Source organism: Candoia aspera, chromosome 1 (assembly GCF_035149785.1).
Source record: "Candoia aspera isolate rCanAsp1 chromosome 1, rCanAsp1.hap2, whole genome shotgun sequence".
Taxonomy (NCBI): domain Eukaryota; kingdom Metazoa; phylum Chordata; class Lepidosauria; order Squamata; family Boidae; genus Candoia; species Candoia aspera.
This window is the reverse complement of record NC_086153.1, coordinates 103541188-103562369: the sequence shown is the minus strand read 5'-3', so window position 1 is coordinate 103562369 and position 21182 is coordinate 103541188. Positions and strand designations below refer to the sequence as shown.

The 21182-nt window shown below is 37.6% G+C and overlaps 1 protein-coding gene across 1 annotated transcript in view; it reads right to left on the bottom strand.

Moving 5' to 3' along the window:
* The window catches only part of LAMA4 (laminin subunit alpha 4), a 111145-nt gene that overhangs the window by 26059 nt on the left and 63904 nt on the right, over positions 1-21182 (bottom strand). The window contains exons 12-22 of the mRNA XM_063310972.1: positions 20553-20669; positions 16324-16472; positions 15205-15346; positions 13388-13484; positions 12612-12725; positions 11598-11780; positions 10004-10143; positions 8751-8924; positions 5204-5346; positions 4288-4450; positions 2987-3114 (exon numbers count right to left, since the gene is read on the bottom strand). Of these exons, the coding sequence (XP_063167042.1) occupies positions 2987-3114; positions 4288-4450; positions 5204-5346; positions 8751-8924; positions 10004-10143; positions 11598-11780; positions 12612-12725; positions 13388-13484; positions 15205-15346; positions 16324-16472; positions 20553-20669 (1550 nt within the window). The remainder of the gene's footprint in view (positions 1-2986; positions 3115-4287; positions 4451-5203; positions 5347-8750; positions 8925-10003; positions 10144-11597; positions 11781-12611; positions 12726-13387; positions 13485-15204; positions 15347-16323; positions 16473-20552; positions 20670-21182) is intronic.

Below are 21182 nucleotides of genomic sequence, written 5' to 3'. Positions count from 1 at the left end.
TTTGTTATATTTTCAATCATTTTATGTTGTTCTAATCACTGTTGACATTAAAGAAGGCCTAAACAAGGTTAACATAACATTTGGATAGACTATTGTCTCAAACATGCTGAACTGAAAGGGATGTGTACTAACTAATAGAAGGAAAGAGTTATCCATGTGGGCCCATTGAGTAAAGCAGTGATGTCGTAGGAATTAAAGCAGCTTAAGAGACTGATAGACCTTGGATAAGAACAGTGCTTTTTCATGCCATCTGGTTATGTGAATAAGCAAGCAATACAGGGCATGGTAATCTGGCCATGAGGTTATTTTATACAGTCTTGTGGCCAGGGCAGCAATTTCCAATTTTTAACAACATTCACAGTTCCTAGAATCAAAGAATGATATATATTGGAAAAGGCATAAATGATTATCTAGTCCAAATGACTTCTGGTGCATGAAATTCATTATTTCATCATCTCTGATAGATGGCTGGCAAGCCATTGTATATAAACCATCAACTTCAGTATATTCTGTTCTCTTGTCAAGCACCTTATATTTTCAGAAAGGTCTTCCTTCATACTGAGTTGAAATGCTAGTGATTTGAAGCTGCTGCTTTGGATATTACCCTCTGGAGTAATAGAAAAAAAGTTTGTTCAATCAGTTAAGTGCAGTTCTTCAAATATTTGAAAATCAATACTATATAACTACTTAGGTTTAAAAACCATTTTTTTTTGCCTTATGGTGGGCCTTACGTCACAAAACATCTTAAGTTTTCAGTAACATTTTATCTTGGAAAAAAGGGGGGTGAGAAAGTATTCTTTTAATACTTATCCAAAGATCTTGACAGCTTGTTATAGAAACAGCTGTTTTATACCAACAAAACAGATAGCAATATTTTTATTTATAAAAATGCAAAATTTTAAGACCCGTTCTTGATAGAGGCTAATTATCAGAGCTGTTACATATAATTGGGAAAATGATGTATGGGGGAGATTTAAAAGCAAAAAAGGTGCATTAAGCATGGCCGAGGCTTAACACATCTATTTCAAAACAGTTTTTTAAAAAAAAAATAAACACAAAAAACTGTATAGCCCCAAATTCCTATTTTGATGATGAATGGTGATACTGAATTTTGCTGCTACAATGTGGGAGAGGCCTTGGGGAGCACAGATTTCTCCCTCCACCCTCCAGTATAGATAATGTGAGATGGAGCAATACTCTAATTTAGCAAACTGAAGTTTCCTGTATTCCAGAAGTTGTTGATCCCAAGAGCTTTTAGGTATAGTGCATTTTTATTATCTATAACACTATAAAGCATTTTTGCTATGATTTTCTTTGATATGTGTGCAATTTTTTGTATTTTTATACTTGTGTTTATGATAATTGTAACTTGAATAGACTCCATGTTAAAAAGAAACATAAATGTGTTTGTAAGTAAATACCAATATTCTAACTATACTTAGGAAAATGAAGAAAATGACGTAAAGGCCCTTTCAACTCTTTTTTTGCAAGCATGTTAATTTCTCTAGCCCTCAACCCTAAATCACTTTATGATTGGTTCACCTCTCCCTAGGGCAAGCTTGTTCAACTTTTTAATGGCTAAGGACTGTGTTTGACTTTGAATGATATGCCAGGGGCTGCATTCTCCAAACCAGTGGGAGGACAAAAACTAAATTTGATTTATCCATTAACGTTCAAATTAATGTAAGCCCAAGCTTTTGGGAGCCACAAGCATTATGCTAAAACATGGCTTACTTTAAGTCACCCGTAATTGGCTGGGTTCATAGATCATTACTAAACACAGCAGCTGAACCCAGTTCTTATGTATTATGGTAGACCTATCAGATCTTAAGGTCCAAAAGAGAGCATACATTTACATATTAATTCGTATTTTGTAACTTATATTTTGTATATTATTTATTAGGTTTATACCCCACTTCCTTCTCCACAATAACATCTATATGAGATTGATTGAGCATATTTGTTTGCATTAACATTTTAATCATTTGGTCCCAAGCAAGTTTAGCTTAAATTTTTGGTTAGGTTTCACTATTTCTTGCTTTCAATCATATGTAATGCTCTTTTTTTTAAACAACACCCCCTTCTGCATTTGTATTTCAAATAATACAGTGTTGCTTTCAATATTTTTCCCAGTTGGGAAAATATACATGATTGCAACCTCAAAACTGTAGTCAAAGTTAATAGAATTAGCCAAGTAGGAAAACAAAGTTTTCAAAAACCAGCAGCCTAACAAAAGCAACACAAGTCAAAGTCCATCAATAAACAAACAAACATTAAATTATTTTCTGCTCCTTGTATTATTTTCTATGTAAAGAATGATTCTGATCCCATTCCCACAAAAGCTAAGTTTATTGGTCGGGAGTTATGTGAGCCTATGTAGGATATGAGCCAATCACAGAATTCTGAAGCAAGTTGATAACCAGTCAGAGCAATGAACACCTTGTCTCTCATATGAAAGGTTCCCTTTGATCTCCTAAGCTTGATCATCAACATAACCTGCACAAGGGGTCTCACACACTTCTTTGTGCACCTGTGCAGCCTCTCACTTTCTTTCTTCCCCATTTTATTTTATGTATTTGTATCTGAGAAGTTTGAAGTGATTGGTTAAGAATCAAACATTGTACAGCCCTACCCACCAAAGCAGGGCATGTATTAGTTTTGATTGGTTCTACCTTTTGTTGAATTAATATTTACTTACTGTGGTAGGCAGATGGCTTTTAATTGTGTAGTTGGGATCAGCCCGTGTTTTTGGCTGGACCTATGCTGCTGGAAGTTCAAAAGCTTGGATGATCGACAGAAGTCTCTCCTCTGTCCAGATGCTTTGGAGACTTCAAAATCAGAAACTGCTCTAGATCTGTCTGGGTACTTGGTAGGCTTTGTTTATGGAAAAGATGATACCCAAGGTAAAAGTACTTTCATTTATCTATTTTTATTTATTTATTGGATTTGTAAAGGCCACCCAACTCCAAGGAGACCCTTTGACTACCTGATACAAGGTACTGGGCTGGTCATGTTGTAGATGTTTTTGAAATTATACAGACTAACGACATCGTCATTCAACGTAGCAAGCTCCAGGCAGCCAATAAAGCCAGGCAAGTCCAAGCTCAGAGGGAGCTTTAAAGAGAAAAACACACAGTTCAGATCAATCTCCTAAGTATCCAAGGCTCATTATTTAGTTTAGTGAGTGAAAGTGTATTTTCCCGCCTTCACTTCCCCTGTTGAATTACTTAAACACGATCACACTATAGTCGACTCCTATCTAGACTGGACTGATAAAGGTCTGGTTTTTGTTCCCTTAGTTACTGATTATTTCCTCATCACTTGCAAAACTGATTTAGGGCCCTCCCTACTCAGTCCCAAATATTCTTTTTTTTTTTGCATCAAGTTTATCCCCCCTCTTGCACTCCCTAGTCAAGATGAAGCTTTTCTTGTGGAATCCACAGTATTTATATTTCATTGGCTTCAATTTCTTGTCCTGTTTTTGCCCACTTTAGTTCTCATTTTTCTTTACAGAAAGAAATAGTTAAGGAAAGAAAGCCTCAATACAAGTTTTCTCGTACACCAGAGTCCCTTTTCTGTGAGATGGGCAGCCATATAAATTTGATGAATGGATAAATAAAAACTACAGTTGCTGCAACATGTCTTATGAGGAATATTGATATGCTCTTTGTTGTGATAAGTTTTCCTTTTCCTTTTCCTTTTCCTTTCCCTTTCTTTTTCTCTTTCTATTTTTCAAGCCTCTCTTTGTGACTTGAACACTTTTCTGCACTGTCTGCCACGCTGTTCCAATCTTCTTCAAAATCTTGTTCAAAATGCTAAAAACCTCTGAACTGTGCTAATGTATGTTATTCAAACTTCTTCCATTCTAGTTATGCTATTATCAACTTTGAACAATTTACCGTTCAACCTTGAACAGGGAATTATTATTATTGTATTATTAATACTAGTATTAATATTATAGCCCACCTTTCCTGAGTGGATTCAAGGCAGAATAAAGGCAGACTGTTAGCAGGGAATGCTGCATATGGCATGAATGCAACAAGACTGTGATCTAGTTTGTACTTTCTTTATCTCAGTAAAAAACATGTGAAAGTGTTACACAAATCTGTTGCTAAACTGAAATCAATTCTAAAATGTCTGTCATGACATCCATTGGGAAATAATCGTCTTTTAAAGATTCCTTAGTTTTTTGCAAGGGGTTTCACGATAAAGCTGTCAATGTTAATCCAACCTTAAAAAAGACTGAGCATTCCCAGAGACAATGTGCAGAAACATTATTATGCTTACCTTAAAATCTGGAGGCGCTCCTCCAACATAGAAAACAGTATTTTTAGGGTCCAGATCCAACAAAGAAGCATCACCTGGAGCCTCTCCTTTATTGATAAACTTTTCCTCAGCTGTGCTGGTAAGGCTAGGGATCGTCAAAAACACTTTGCCATGCTTGCCAATCCTATTGAAGAACAGTAGAGTCAAAAATGGAACCCCTGTTCATAGCTTTGATTGAATAAGTATAAACCCAGCACTTTCTCAACCACATTCCAATGAAACTTCCTTCCTGGCTATCAGTAACCTAGCTGAGGGCATGTTCATCTAAATTATAAGACTCATCCCAACCTCAACATGCTAGTCCTGCTTGGGGTCCTTCGTGGCTGTTATTTAAATTTAAATCACAAAAATTGGGTTCACTAAATACTCATATGCATTTAAGGTCATGTCCCTAAGATCCCCCCTTTTCCTCAGCACAAAAGCAATTTCTGTATCTGTGTATTTCAGGAGACAATCGACAATGAGGAATAATTTTTTTCCCATGAAAGTTTGCCTGGTGTTACTGATATCCTCACTGAAGAACTCTTTCTATGTTTTTGACAGATCAAGTCTCAGGATTATTTGGGATAATGTCTGAAATATTTTGAAGGAGAATAATGGAAGAATGCTTCTGCTGCTGATTTTATTTACCTATAATGGATTTTAATACCCTTCATTCTAAAACTTTTTAGCATATGTAGTAATCATTAAAAAAAAGCTGGTAGAGCAGGGATAGCTATATTGTCAGGTTGTTAATACGTACACTTAACACTGTTAATAATCTTTCCAAGAGTCCACATAAGTAAGCACTTAGTTTGTTCTGAGTTTTTCTGACCCAATCATATAAGGAATATATGACAAAATCATGTAAGTAAAGTAGCATATGCAATCATATTACCTCTCTATTTTAACGAGGTTGAAATGTGTAGGCCAAGAGCTGATTGGCTTGGAATCTAGAGGTATATTCACATCACCGACACCCAAATTATAAATGTACACCAGGTTCCCATTCTTAATTGCAAGACCCATATAATTTTTTGTCTAGAGAAGGAATGAATAACACAAGCTTGTGAAGATTTCAAGAGAAATAAAAAGCAAATTAGCTAATATTTGCCTCACATCGGAAAACTTAGAGAATACAATCACACCCTGGTATGCAGCTTTGTAATCCTTCTGAGAAATGGTTAACACAGCACCCTGAAAAGCATGATCTAGTGGAGAGTAAGGGAAGCTGAACTCAGGAAAGCTTTGACAAAAATGTATGGATCTAATCAAGCTAAACATCTCGGTGTCAGAGGAATTTATTGCACCTTGACTTAAAAGCAAGCTTTTAATAGCCAGGAACTGCACTTAATTTCTTTTTTCGAAGTTGGGGTAAGGGCCAAAATGGGCAGGAAGGGATAAAAAGGTGGAGCCAATTTCCCCCCCTGTGGATTTGGGGAAAAATATGCTTTTTCTTTTCCTTGTAAGCTATGTTAAAATCTACTTTAGGGTTTCTACTACAATTTTCATGCTTTTCCAGGAGTTGAGATTAGAGGGGGCCTTGGGAGGGTCATATAAATAATGTTCAGGGGCTCACGTGATTCTAAGGCTTCAAACTGCCCAGTCCTGGAATATAGTAAAACTAGCATATTAATGTTAATGCACTATTTTTCATAACTGTATTCCTAAAAAAGCAGGAAGTGACATCAAATCAGAGGGGAAAAAGTGTTGAATCAATGACTGTTGAACCAATGTTTAGCCTGGTTGTATGTACTTTTATCACTTCAGATTTCATAGTGAATTCACCATGTGACTCTGGGATATCACTTGACTTTGTACTATATCTGACTTTGTTAACTGATTGTGTCACCAGTCTCTTCTTGATATGCAGTTGATGTTGTTGTCATATGCTATTTATTTTGCTTGAATTTGTAATGCAGTCCTGAGAACAGTTTATGCCAAGGAACAGAACTAAACAGTTTTTGGAAGCATGGAAAATGGCAAAGTGCATACTCATAATTAAATCTGAGTTGGAAGGTTTAATACCTACATGGCTGGCAGCCCAGTGCTGATATCTGAAAGCTGAAATGCACTAATTGCTGTTTAGTATACTGTGCAGTGTTGGCTGCCTACAATATTGCACTGAAACAGATAATATGGTTTGTTGTTTGCATAGATTCAAGAATGGCAAGAAAACAGTAGAAGAAATTGAAAAAAAGCAGAGATAGACTGCTGTGTTTGCAAATCACTAATTTCCTCTGTGCTATTATGAAAAGAAATTGTAGGAAAATTGAGATCTAGGATTCAAGAGTAATCTTGGAATAAATTTAATAGAGGCAAATAACGTTAAAAGAAGATAGAAAAGCTATGCTAAAACCCTTTACAAAGTGACAGAAACATTTGTAAAGAGGCAATATATTCAGGAAAGAATGGTTCCAATAGACCAGCTGTCAAATAAGAAAGCACCAGGCACAGATGATACCTACTGAACTGTTTAAAACAGCAGGAGGAAAGCAGTTAAGCACTAACAACTCTAAGTCAACACATGTGGAATGAAACTGTGAAGACTTGAGTCTGGAAAAGATTGGTGTATGCCCCTACACTGAAGAAGAGAGATGCAAGAGAAACTGCATCTGAACCATTAACTCCTCAAGCAAGTAAAATTTTGCTTAAGATCTTCTATTGAAGAGCAGAGCTAAATATGGAGAGAGAAAGGTTATATATGAGAAAATCTGTGGATGGAGAGAACAGGCATGTTTCAGTGATATGAGATCAGAGAGCTAACATGGATAGTGGAAGAGAAGAGAATTTAAGGAGGTTTACCATTGCTTTATTTACTAAAGCAAGGCCTCTGATTGGTTAGATTGTGCCAGAATGTGGACTACATTAAGAGTTAGGGTTACTGGGTATACCAGAACACCTGGTTGTTCTTTTGAGGAATCTTTACAATAACAAGAAGCTCTTGTTAATAACTCAGTTTGGAGAAACACTATGGTTCAGAAAATGGAATGAGAAAAGGATGCATATTTACCCAAATCTGTTTAATTTCTACAATTATAATGTAAATATGTTAGGATTGGAGAGATGATAGCTGGAATCAAAATAAGAGACCAAAATACTAACAATTTGACTTATGCAGGAAACACTACTTTGTCAGTTCAAAGTAAAGAAGACTTATAAGAGTCTTCTTATAAATAAAACAGAAAGTGAAAACTCTGGGTTAATGTCAAATAGAAAACAGAAATAATATCAGCCAGTATGCACACTGAACTCACAGTGAAGGTAATCAACAGTTTTGGTTTTCAAGAATACAATGGAGTCTGTGAAGGGCAGGGTCAAACTAGGCAAGATGATGGTTGTAGCACTCCAGTCGAAGCCTCCCCTCTGTGCACACAACACTGATTCACTACAAAAGGGGTGTGCTTTCAGTCATGACGTGTCAGCCCTCCCAGGTAAACCAGACAGGAAAGATTGAGCTAATTCTACTTTATTGTAAGGCTACATTAACCGAATCTCGCAAGTCTGAAAGTACAAATCTCCCACCATCTCTTTTTATAGCCTGATCAATTAGGGTGGATCCTTCCTAAGTTTCTTTCTCTGACTATTAAGTAGTTGTGGGCTCCTCCCTCTTTTATCTGATAGTTCCCTAGGCAGCATCTCTTCCCCTCGTCCCTCAAGGTCATTCCCACACACCATTACATGATGCCACAACTGCCATTTTTTTTGTTTGAGATGTTCCCCCTGAATGCTACTGCAAGAATATATAAAGATGGTCCTTATGCTGGAGAATAAAGATATTCATTCTAGAGAGGAAGATAATGACAAAGAGAAAATCATGAAGGGTAAGGATATTTCTATGACAACAAAGATAAGCTGAAGGACTAAAAAAAAAAAAAGACAACTGTATATTCTTGTGGATAAGCCGAGAATTTTAGGTCCCAAAATACACCCCCAAAATTGGGTTTGGCTTATCTGTGGATGGGCTTATCTGCAAGTATATATGGTAATACTTTTTTAAAGTACTTGTATATACTCACTTATAAGCCCATCTGTGGACAAGCTGACCCTCAAACTTTTAACCAAAATACTATGAAAAATGTGCCGCTCACAAATAAGCCAATTGTGAAAATTAAAACAAGAAAATTTCCAGGGTCATCTTATCTGCAAGTGGTGCATTTTTTATATTTTGGTTAAAAATTTGAGGGTTAGCTTATCCATGGACTGGGTTATCCACAAGTATATACAATATGTTTGGCAAGATTGAGGTAAGTAAAAGAAGTGGAGGAAAGCAGATAAGGTGGATGGACAAAATCAAAAAGTCACAGATTATTGTTGGGGACAGGCAGGTGGACAGTTCTGAGGGATTGGGCCTGATTCACTGGTACCTAAAGCCATTTTGATGAAAAAAAAATCCCCAAACTGTAAAGTTTGTAAAACCACCATACATCTAGCAGGTAACTTACAGTTTTGCTTCCTAAATACAGAACAAACTGATCTTGAGGCTTTTTCCGCTGTGGATTTTTTTCAGAAAACTTCATATACAAACTTAAAGATGTGAAAGCCTTTAAGTCTTCCACATTCATTTGAGGATTGACTTCAACTGCTGAGTGACCTTCAAATGTCATTGACACTTGAACCTGTAAGTTGAAATATGTAAGTGAAATGTCAGACATATCTTGGGAGATATCCTTTGGGAGGAAATGAAAGAATATAATACTTCCTTTTATTTTAATGCATTATTTCATGGACAGGATGTTAACATTGTTTGTAAAAATTAATAAACTATGAACTGTGTTAAAATATAACATACATTCAAAGAGTTAGATTCAGACTTGCCCAGGATTGTATTCTATTGACGTGATTGTCCTGTGGATAAAATAGTGCCTTGCTTTGTATACATATTGACATACTCAGATTCATTAGTGCAAAATGGTAATGAAGCTGAGGCCATTTTCATGAATAAAGTATCCATTTATATATAGGTATTCATTTACATTTATGTCAGGCAAAATCCTTTTGTGCTGTAAGTTCTGTGGAACCTCATGTGGGATATATATATAACCTTAAATCAACAAATAAATAAGTACCAAAGCGATCATTTTCCATGTGCAGATTTAAATGATTTTTAAAAAGTCCTCAAATATGAAAGGTTGATTTGTACACTCTATTTGTGTTGGACTTCAGGACTTCCATAACAGTATTATATCAGCCATTCTACCACTTAGACTAGAATAACTTCACAGTTAACCTTTTGCTACTGCCCAGAGTCATCCATTGGCAATATATGATTTAACTAAAAGAGATTCAGAGATAGCATTAGGCTCTTTGCTATAGGTGTCAGAGTCTCTGACTCCGAGTTTTCAGTAGGGCCACAATCCAATAAATCTCCCTCTAGGAACTCTAGCTATGTTGAAAAGTTCTCTCTGAAAAGTTGAGGGCTTGAATTGAGTATACATGGTTCTATAGCAGATTCAAGTAGCCCTACTAACAATGGAGATCAGCTTCTAAGAAGCCGTGCGTACGGGCATGCACATCCCAAGGTTTAAATCCTACATTCCTTTCTCTCGCCCTTCTCATGTAATGGACTTCCATTTCTCTTGCTGGGCTGTTGATGGCACTTGTACGTTGTTTCCCTAATGGTCTTGTCTGCTCCCAGGCTCCTCATTTCCCCTCTTGCTGGCTCCAACCCTCCCAATTTCCCCTGCAGCATCTTTACCTTGTTAGCCACACTCCTGGTCTGGGCAATGAGTTCTCGGACCCTCTGGATGCTGGCTGATACATTGTTTGCTGCCCTTTTCCCTTCTACTATGCGCAGCTTATCTAGGAGCTGTGGGACAACTTCTGTGAGACTCCTCACTGTTATTTGAAATAAAACAAGACAGCTGCTTGGTTTCTGAAGGCTAAGAGATGATGATGATGATGATGATGATGATGATGATGATGATTAATAAAAATAATGGCACAGCTGTTAATTAGCATTCAATGAATACATAGCATTCTAGTGCTTGCACCAAAGACGACCAGTGTGGACTGATCTCTTTATCTTTTATGATAGTACATTTTTAGAAAGATATGAGTTAGTGGATTGTTTAACTATGGTAGAGCTTGGAGGCTTTGTTTTCAAATATCTTACAATTCTAGCCAATTAAATGTTTTTTTTTCAAGACATAACTTTTTAAATGTCAAGATCCCCAGTGAAGGGGAAATGGCTCATGACCTCACTGGAAGTTAGCCAACCATTCACAGTGCACCCGCTGGATTGTTTAAGGGATGCATATTAACACTAATTTCTCAGCAATGGGAGAATCTGCTGATACAGATACATATACATGATTTTTCTACTTTAGGTAAAAACCACAACCCATTTTATGTCTTATGGGCCTAGCAGTTGTGACCCTGACTGCTGCAGAAATCCAATTAAAATGTTATCACTTTGCCCAGTATAATTAGGTATGTACAGAACAATTTTCAATGTTAGGTGTGTCCTTATGGGGACAGATAAATTAACATCAGTCAACTGTATTTCACAGAACTGAAGAAACAAAGTTTTATTAAATGCTGTCTCTTACTCAAAATGTAAAATGCAAGGCAGTTAAGGGGATCTCAGCTTGGTCAGGGATAAAACGATAAGTACTTTTATAAAAGACTGGAAACCTTTTATGGACTTTTTGCTAAAAATGGAAAAAAGTGAAATGGTGATTTCTGGATTTGATGATTGAAAAAGGATTAAATAAGGGGCTGAAAGGATTATTGGAATGTTAAAGAGGGAGGAGGGATAATGAGTTTGTTTGTAACTTCTGTAAAGAAGGGCTGAAGTTGCTTCTTTATCTCTTTTCTTTCTGTAACTCTATCGTTTTCTGCATTCTTTTTTCTTTTTTCCTCTCTTTTCTTTATGTAGTTCTGTATTTGTCTTTTATCTATGTAAAAACTCTCAAAAATTAGGTGTATGTGTATGTGTGTATATCTCTACCTCTACCTCTACCTCTAGGGGATCTCAGCTGAGAACCATTACAATAGGGATTGGAGCCGCCAACTCAGAGGCTTAATCTGATCTGCCAAGCCAGAGCATCCTTAGTGTGCAGCCAACCACAGTCCCTGGACTGATTCTGACCTCCGTCCTTGACTAATAATTCCTGACTAACCGGGTGAATAGTTTGACTTCAGACCTAAGTACTATATGATGTTCCTCTCTTCCATTCACAACTAGTCTTGCAATTCAGTCTACACAATCCAGAATCAGTGTACTCAAAACAGAAGGCCGGTGCTGTACATTGCAAGAAACATTTCAATTGCACTTCCCATTGCAATACCTGTATCCCTCGTTGTGACTGTGGCACGTTCATAAGCTGCTCTTTCAGGTTTAAAGTTGTGCAGATCTTGCGACCATTTTGTCACATTCTCAGCCATTGGATCAGTGGTGGAAGTTATGGTGGCAGCTGTTTCTTTAGCCTGAATAGCAATAGCTTGCAACTGCTCAAACCGCTTCAGGTGATCTGTAAACATAAAGCTCTGTGACAGGGAAATAATGATCATGTAGTACGGTGCTTTTTTTTTTTTTTTTAAATCAGGGTGGCCCCCAGCGCAAGTGCATTCATTAGATCTTGTAAATGAACATAGATTTGTCATCTACTAAATATGTAAATAGTTTGCTGTGTATTGTAGGAAACTGATTTATAGGAACATGGATTTTTGGAAGAATTAATCTGTGTCACTGGATGCATATAGCAGGCAGGAATGATAGTAAATATATTTAATTATTTTATACATTGAGTAGAACTCCTTCAACAGTTACTTAAATGTATCAATAATCTATTAATCCTGCCTGTGTACTTTAGTGGTAATTATCAAATTATCAAGAACATTCAGTAGACAGATATGCATATTATGTGGTATGCTCTTCAAAAATGATTAGGAACTTACATGAACACAATCCCTCTGTTCATTCAAGTAGCCCATTTTTTTCTGGTTTCCACATCAACCTGAAAAAAACGATGTCACTATTTTAGGAATCAACTAATTATAGCTAATGTGATTCTTAAAGCAACAATGTCTTTTTTTTTCAGGTTGATGTGGAAGGCTGAAAGAAATTGAGCTGCTATAATGAATAGTAGACAGGTGCTGTTCTCACATACATGTGAAATCTGAAGGACTTCTTTCAAATAATCTTCAAAGCACAACCAGTCAATTCAACTGTTGATGAATATCAGCAAAATAGGATTTGATTTACATTATACCTGAAATAATCACTTAAGGGGATCTCTAGTATACATTTGTTCTTTAATCAGATTCACCTGATTACAATTTTGTACAATTTATTTCCTGACCTTGCTCTGATGTATGCATTTTTGTGAGGACTTTCATCAAGCGGCCTGTAACATCATTCTTCCTGGCAAGTGTTCCATTAATCTGTATGCCTGTTTCTGTAACAGCTAAATCATCTGTACAGTAGAAGAAACAAAATGTAGAAACAATGTTTTCTGCTTTGAGTGACAAAGGCATTTATCTAATTATAGTAAGGTATCACAAAGTAATAAGACATCACAAAGACATCAGTGTAAAGGATTCTAATCACCACATTGTAACATAGGGACTTATTTGATGGTATATACTAAGTGTTAGATAATACAATTTTTTTCACTGACCTCCTCCAAAACATGTATTGGCTCTTCCTAAAGCAATCTGAAATTTTCTTCAAAAATTTGTTTTTTTAAAAAAACCATGTAGTTTGCATTATCCTGAAGTAAACACCACAAATGTGAAAGCATTTGTTTTTGCTTCCGGCAAGGCCCCACTGTTTTCTATTGCTGCAGAAATACTATAGACACTCTGTAAATCCTTCATATGGCCTGATAATAGTCAACATTTCTTGCGTGTTATTTATAGAGAATAAAAAGATGTAACATGGATAAAGTAATGTATGTTTATTAGAGCAGTCTTGGCTGGGCTTAAAATATTCAAGATTTTAAATTGCAGAACCCTTTGTGGGGGATCATGATTAAATCGCTTATGTCAACATTTTTCTTCTTCGGGATGTTCTCTATTTACAGAGCTGTTCTAGGTTAAGAGAGACATATGAATCAAGAGAAAGGATTATATTTACTAGCGTTGGCTGCCTCTTGCTGTTTTCCAGCTTCACCAAGAAGCATTGTGCTTTTCTCTTTGTGGTAAGTTATCTGAGTGTCAATTCCAACAGCAGCCTACAAATTTATTTCAGAGAGGGAGAGAGAGAGTCAACATTAGACATCATGAAAGTAAACATTTTGGGGGGCTTCCAAATGGGGCTACTATTATACAATAAACCTGTCCCATTCATGGAATTTATGGGGAATTCAGATGAAGGCTTTCATTTATAACCCTCTCTTGTTCTATTTGCTTTTTCTACTTTTTTCCTGACCATAAATAATCTTTTGAGAAAAAGATGGAGCAGCTGCATGATATCTTTTGATTGTTAGCACTAAAAGATATCTGTCTGGAAGCACAATTAGCTGCATCTGATATTTATGAGGCAATCACTTCCATCCAGTGGACCTTTATGTACAGAAATATCTCAGTACAAACATACTGCTTTAGTGTTTGCAATGGATTTCATATTGACGTTAAGGAAAGTGCCCATGAATCTTGGACACAACATCACAATGCTGGATTTGCCCTTCCATGAATAGAAAATGCATTCTGTCTGGAGAACGAGCCAAGATACAGTAGCTTTTCACGAGATTCCTGCTTTACTCTGCAGCCCCCAGTGCTTCCTCCCATGTTGTAATAAAAGGTACCCTGATTCTCCAGATTTCCTTCTTGAGGGGAAAAGAGGCAGCAGAAGGAAAGGGCAATTGATAACACTTGGTGACAAATGCATCCCCATTTTAGCAGAAAAATGCTTTGACCAGATTTCTATTCATGAAAGATCTGGATCCAAACCAGAACAATTGTTAATACATGCAGAGTATATGTAATGTTTAGAAAATGACATAAAACAATTTTTTACCCAGAGCTTCCAGCTAAAAGAAATTGCCTCTCATTGGTCAGAAATAGGCAATAATTTTGAATGTTTTTGCTGTATACATTGTATATGACCTATTAATGAGATGTACTCCTTAGAGGAAGTTTATTTGCTCTCAGGCATTATAACATAAGCCACATACTTTCCAGCTATATGTTTAGAGACCCTGGGCACAACCTGGACTAATAGAAATGTTTCTTGTTCAAGCTCCATTAAGAACAGAGCAGAACAAAGATCCAACAGCACTTGGCTACCCCCAAATCTTTGGGAAGCCCAGAAGCAAGATATGAAGGCATCAGCTTATGGCTCCTAAAAGGGGCTCACTGACCTCCTGGAGAAGCATCACCTCCTGGAGACAGATTGCATTGCTTCAGCCCAGCAAAGAACCTAGCAGATGTGCAGCACTGTGCTTTTACAGAGTCAAAATGGGTTTGATTTGCCTCATAAATATGTATGCAGAAGCTGTTACAGCCAAACTAAGCAACATGGCTTCTTCATTTCAATGATTAGAGATGGGGTGCTCCTTTGCATTATGAAAGCGTTCAAGGAGGCATTTTGCTCCTATTTCCATAAAAACAAAGGACTTTCAAGATGGAATAGCCCTAGCCCATATCGAAATAAAAGAGAAGTAGGTAAACGCATTGTGCCTCATAGTATCTTGTTTTTACACAGTTCTGAACCTGATGCAATCTAGGTGTGTTGAACTTCAATCCCAGAATCCCTAGCAACTTCTGTCCTTGAAGCTGAAACTGTAATGGCATAGATAAAATTAGAGGCAGCATATAAATGAATTTGGCAAAGAGCAGTCTACCATCTTTGGGAAATCTATATGATTTTCCAGATGTGGGGATTTTCAAAAGATGCAAATTTTACCTTATCCCAAAGACACAAAAATCCAGATACCTAATACTATTACTTACATCATTGACTCGCTCTGTAGTATTTAATGCCAAGGCAGACATTTGATTGGCTTCATTAATATAATTAATTATATTTTCATGTACATTGGAAGCATTTAGTGCTTTCTGTACTAATCCATTTGTGTCAACACCATGAAAAGTCCTGTAACAGAGAAAAGGGAGGGAGAAGGGGAAGGGATAAAATATACAGTATATTGTTCAAGATCACTATATATTTGTCAGTACTGCCCCTTGGAAGCTATTATTATCCTTACTGTACTACTGTGATGCACATCTAGGAGGCAACCAGCCTAGATTGATCTAGAAAGCTAAGCAGGGCTGGTTCTAATTACTGCTTGAATGGAGGGCCATCAGCAGCATCAGGGCTATAAGCTACGCTGAGAAGCCAGAAAACATTCTGGAAGAAGGCAAGGGCAAACTACTTCCATGTCATGCCAAAAGAACTGTATGCAAGTCACCAGGAGTCAAACTTGGCTTGAAAACAACCTTACAGTAGTTTTAGTTTTTCTCTGTCTAACCCTCCCTCACTAGCATGATCCATCAGGACATGGGAGATGTTAAGATCGTCTCCAGGCTCATTCATCAGTCAATTAGCATTCCCACTCAACAGTTCTGAAGTAAAGGATCTCATCGCTGTGTACCCACAACTTAACAAATTCAGTCATGTATTGAGAACTGGTGTGACATAGTTGCTAAAAGACGTAAACTATGAGATAAGCAGTGCTTTGTTTAGGTTTCACTTCAGCCCTTAACTTACTAGATAGTCTTAGGAAACACAATCATTCAGTGACTCACCAACCATGTTACAGGAATAATAAAAGACTTTACATGGTTTCCTAAAGCACCATACTGTAACAGGGATAAGATAGTGTTTGTATTTTAATGTTAAATATTGTTGATGTAACATTTGCTTCATAATTATCATATCTTTTTAAAAATAGTTGGCATTATTAAGTCAATGTGGAGCATTTTAAGACCCACTGATTTCAACAGAACAGTTAATCTCACACATAATTCTGTCTCCCTGAGATCAATGGGACTTAAGTGTGATTTCCAATTGTTCAGAACGTGCCAATTTATTACAGAAAGAGAGTTTGGCCTAATACACTTGAAAGTTACCTCTCCAGATTATCTGCAAGGTCATGAAGGCCCTGTGCGTATTTCATGGCCTTTTCAACCAAATCTTCATCAAACCTTGAGTGGTTGGCCTGTTTGTCCTGTAGCTGTATTTTAGCTCCGTCTATTTCTGCATAAAGCCTGGATGCATTCTGACCAAACGAAAAGAATAAAGAAAAAGTAGCCATGATTTTTTTTTTTTACAATTTGCAAAAAATCTTTCCAAATTAGGTAGACAAAGTGATAAAAGGATCCTCATTGAAATGACAGAATATATCCATTCAAATTGGGCATCATTTAACTGAACACTTTTCCATAGTGAAAAACTTAACTGCAACAAAGAACACAGCTAGAATAAAAACCTTCTTGGTGATAGGTCTTTATTTTCTTTATTATTAATTTTCTTTGTTATTTATTAATGGGGAGTTGGATAAAGAGAAACATTCAGTTACGTAACTCCAACCTCGGTTAAAAATATATAGCCCAGACACTAGTTGGACGAGCGTATTCATCTACAGTATGAATACAATACATCTACAATTACAGAGCTGTCCAACTCAACCGACTCTGGGTGGCATACAATAAAAACAGCCTACAAAGCCCCCAATAAAATAGCAAGACCATATAAAAATGAGGCAAACCAAGAGGAACGAGGCATGATAATGAAAACTCATCTCAGAAGCCGTTCCTCCTCCCAGGGGCTGGGGAGAGAGCCAGGTCTTCAAAGGTTGCTCAAAGGACAGCAGGGTTGGGGCAATGTGAACCTCTGGGGTATAATACTTATAGGCACTATAGTCACATTTCCTGGGACCCATCAGATGATAGTGTTTCAAGGAAGGGACCCAGAGCATGCCTACTCTGCTGGATCATATGGGGACGGCCAATACAATGGGAGAAAGTAACCAGACCCTATGCCATGAAGAGTTTTATGGGTTATAACTGGCACCCTGCATTGTATTCAGAAGCACACTTGCAACCACTGTAGCTCATGCTGCAGAGGTGTCACCTGGGCATACCAAGGCATAGCCATTACTGCCCTCCAGCTGCATTCTGGATACTTGCAGTTTCCAATTTAGATTCAAGGGCAGCCCTACATAGACCACACTGCAGTAGTCCAAAGGTGAGATGATTAAGGCATGAATGACTGTGAGAAGGGAGTCCCAATCCAGGAGTGGGTGCAACAGGAGCACCAAATGAATCTGGGCAAAGGCCAAGGCGCCACCTGCAGTTGGAGCAGGAACTGAGAGTTCATAAAGACCCCCAAATTATACGATAGTTCTGTCTGTGGAAGTGCAATCCCATCCAGAACTAAAGATGTCAAGTCCCTGCTACTGGAAGAACAAAGAACTCATAGCCACTCTATCTTGTTCTTGTCAGAGTTGACTTCAAGCCTGTTCCTCCCCACCCAGATCTTTCCTGCTCTGAGAACTGGGACAAGACCTTGATAGCATTGCTTGGTCAGTCCAGGGTCAAGATGTACAGCTGAGTATCATCAGCTGATACTCAGTTGTACATCTGATGATGGTGGATGACAGATTATCAGTTGACATCTGTGTTCCTCAAGGCTTAGGGTATTACGAAGTAGTTTTTAATAAACATTTAATATAAATGAATATAGACCTTATTTAGCAATTTTTAATGTTATTCCTCTGAGGTTCTTTTGAAATATTTGTGCACTTACAGACTCCACAAACCTCAGGAGAATTGACTATGACCATCATTTTATTTATTTGATTAATTGACTTATACCCAGTGAGCATTCAAAGCAGCTAAAAACATTCAAAACAAAAACAGCATATCAAAAGTTAGAAAATGAACAATAAAATGTACTAAAATCATCTACCAATTAAAAACTTGGAAAGGGAGCTGCATTTTCTAAAGGATGAGAGTCAGAGGAAACATAACTTCTTGGAGGTGCATGTCATGATTTTTATAGAAATCTCCAGGCCATGTTTGGCTTCCATTGGGAAAAGAAAAGTTTTATTACTAAATGCATATGAAATAAACTTGATTCTGTTACAAACAAGAACGTGAACTCTTATTCATTAATCTTTTCTATCTTACCTCTGGATTTCTAGGGGTTTGCTCTTTATTTCTTACCTTATATAATGGTGCTATATGCTATCTGTATACTTATTTTTTCATAATACTTTAAGAAAAAAATATACTTTATTTTTTCATTTCTCTGGAACATCATTACACATCATTTCTATAATTAGGTTTTAGCATCTAACTTTTAACCTCTATTCTTTATAAATAATAGTATTGTTCTCTACCTGAACACTGGGAACTTTAATTTGTCTCCTTGTCGCTCTGTCTATCTTCTGTTAACCATTTCTTTACTCATCTGCTCTTAAGACCTGTTGGTTACTCCTAGCTAGATGGCTCAGAAGACACACTTCCTATTACAGCATTTAAGCCTGAACCTGGCAGTCTTTCTTTGTCAGTAACTGCTGATTAACAATGAGCTGATTGTAACTATGCTTGCTTGTGGCTACGTGTACTTCAGCCTGGCTGGCTCTTATGATCCAGGATCACAATTTGGCTTTCTCTTTGCCAGTGCCTCCAGCTGGATGAATGACCCTACAGAGGTTTCAGGCAATCACTCCTGCTTTTGTTGTGGACTTGCTCTCTCTCTTTTGCTGTTCAGCTAGTGAGATAAGACAGAATTGCAAAGCCTCCATGTTCTGGGTCATCTTTTCCAGAAATGGGATGTTTGAGATTGACCTATAATTATACTCATGTCCTAGGTCAAGGATTTCTTCAGTACAGGCCTTATTGTTGCCTCCTCTAGGCAAGGAGGAATGAATTCTTCCTGTAAGGAAGCATTGATCAACTCCCTTAATCATGGGACTAGACTTGTAGAGGCCAGTTTAATCTAGGAGAGAAAGAACTTAGTGACCCTCATCTTTCTACACACCCTGTCCATATCCTTAAGATCTACAACCCAAAAAGAATTCAAAATAAGATGAAAAGAGTTGCCTAAGTTACATCCCTATGACCAGCCACTACGCTGGAGCCTCATTGAGACAAAACCAGTTGACTTTGTCCAGAAAAAACAGTGCAAATTGTTCACAGCTTCATAAATGTCTGTGGGAGCAGGGATGGGGATAAGTGATGAAGTCTACCTCACAACATCACAATGCAGACTCTGCCCTTTATGTGCTTGCGGCTGAAATTGTAAGGTAAGTGCAAAAGAGCGGAGCTTGTTTTACAGTGCCAATTTTCTCATTCTGATGTTATCACAGTTAGGAACAGATGCCTATGTATAGCATGCTGCTGACTGATTTAGCTTTCTCCCTCCAACATCTTGGCCTGCATGGAAGACCAAAGCTGGCCTATTCTTTGCAGATTCAATGGAGACAGAGAAGTAAACACTCTTGGCTGCTTTCACTGCAGCACCGTAGGAATTTAAATGGGCCTTCAAATGGGGGTCACACACTGTAGTAAACCCATGCCATTCCAAGACTTTCTCCAGGTGATTCATCCGGCATCCTATTTGGTTCATCATTCTCTGCTCCCTAGTAAATCATTTGGCTCTATGTGAGGGAAAAGAGTGCTTAGAAGCAGTATGTTGACCCACTCAGGCACCTTTCTATTTTATAGATCAGCCATGGCCTCAACACTACTGCATACAACTCAGGTCCCCACTGTGGAGAGTGGGGAGATGACCTTGTTGGAAATATGCAGGAACCTAGGCAAAAGGAGCTGAAACACTTTTAAAGTCCAGATTGAGATAACATTTGGAAGTGGCTCAGGCAGACGCTTCCCTAATCCGCTGGAGGAGGAAAAGGTACAGCACAATCAGACCTCCAAAATTCTGTTGCTATAATCAGTCGCAATAAAAGTAATTTTAGCCTTTCTGTGGAGTTGGTTTCCTGGTCTGGTCTACCTAGTGGGGCTGAACCTATCTTCTTGAACTTCCCATTCAAATGTGGCCAGTGAAATATATTGTATTTATTCTGAAGTTCTTTTCACTACTTTAGGAGGATTTACTCCTAATCTAGGGTGTATGGGATTGCAATCTGAACTGTGGTTAAGTGCTCATTGTGCATCACTTCAACCCTGCTTTTCATAAAAACAGGGTTATTGTAAATCATAGTATCTGCTAAGACTTGCTGAAGGTGGTGCTTGTGTAATGCTGCATTTTGAAGATTGTGTTAAAATCTAAAGGTGTAAACTATGTGGACTAGGTAAATAGTAGATTTTTGTTTATTTAAAAAGAAAATCACCTTTATTGCCTCATTCGCTTCAAAGCTGGTTCCCTGCGAAACATTTAGGATGCCTCTGGCCGTTCCCAGAGTATTGTTAAAAGCATCGATCTCTTCCTCCAATATTTCTTGTTGCTTCTGTGAGGAGGAAACAACAATTTCTTAGATAGGCTGGATACATTCCAATCACTGTTTTATCGTTTTGAGTAATTAATTAGATGTCTGGATCCACAGTAAAACTAATACAGTAAATACTTTACTGGACACAACTGAAATTTGGAAGCAGAGTTTATTTAATGACCATTACTAGAACAAAAATATTTATTAATGAAGATTGTGCAGTGCTTTAGATACGGTGTCTAAAAAATGCTTCAGAGGAGTACATGGGAGTACAAACGTAGTAAGTAAAGGTAAAGGTTTCCCTTGACATTACGTCCAGTTGTGTCCGACTCTAGGGGGTGGTGCTCATCTCCGTTTTAAAGCCGAAGAGCCGGCGTTTGTCCGTAGACACTTCCGTGGTCATGTGGCTGGCATGACTAAACGAACGCCATTACCTGCCTGCCGAAGCGGTACCTATTAATCTACTCACATTTGCGTGTTTTCGAACTGCTAGGTTGGCAGGAGCTGGGACTAGCAACGGGAGCTCACCCC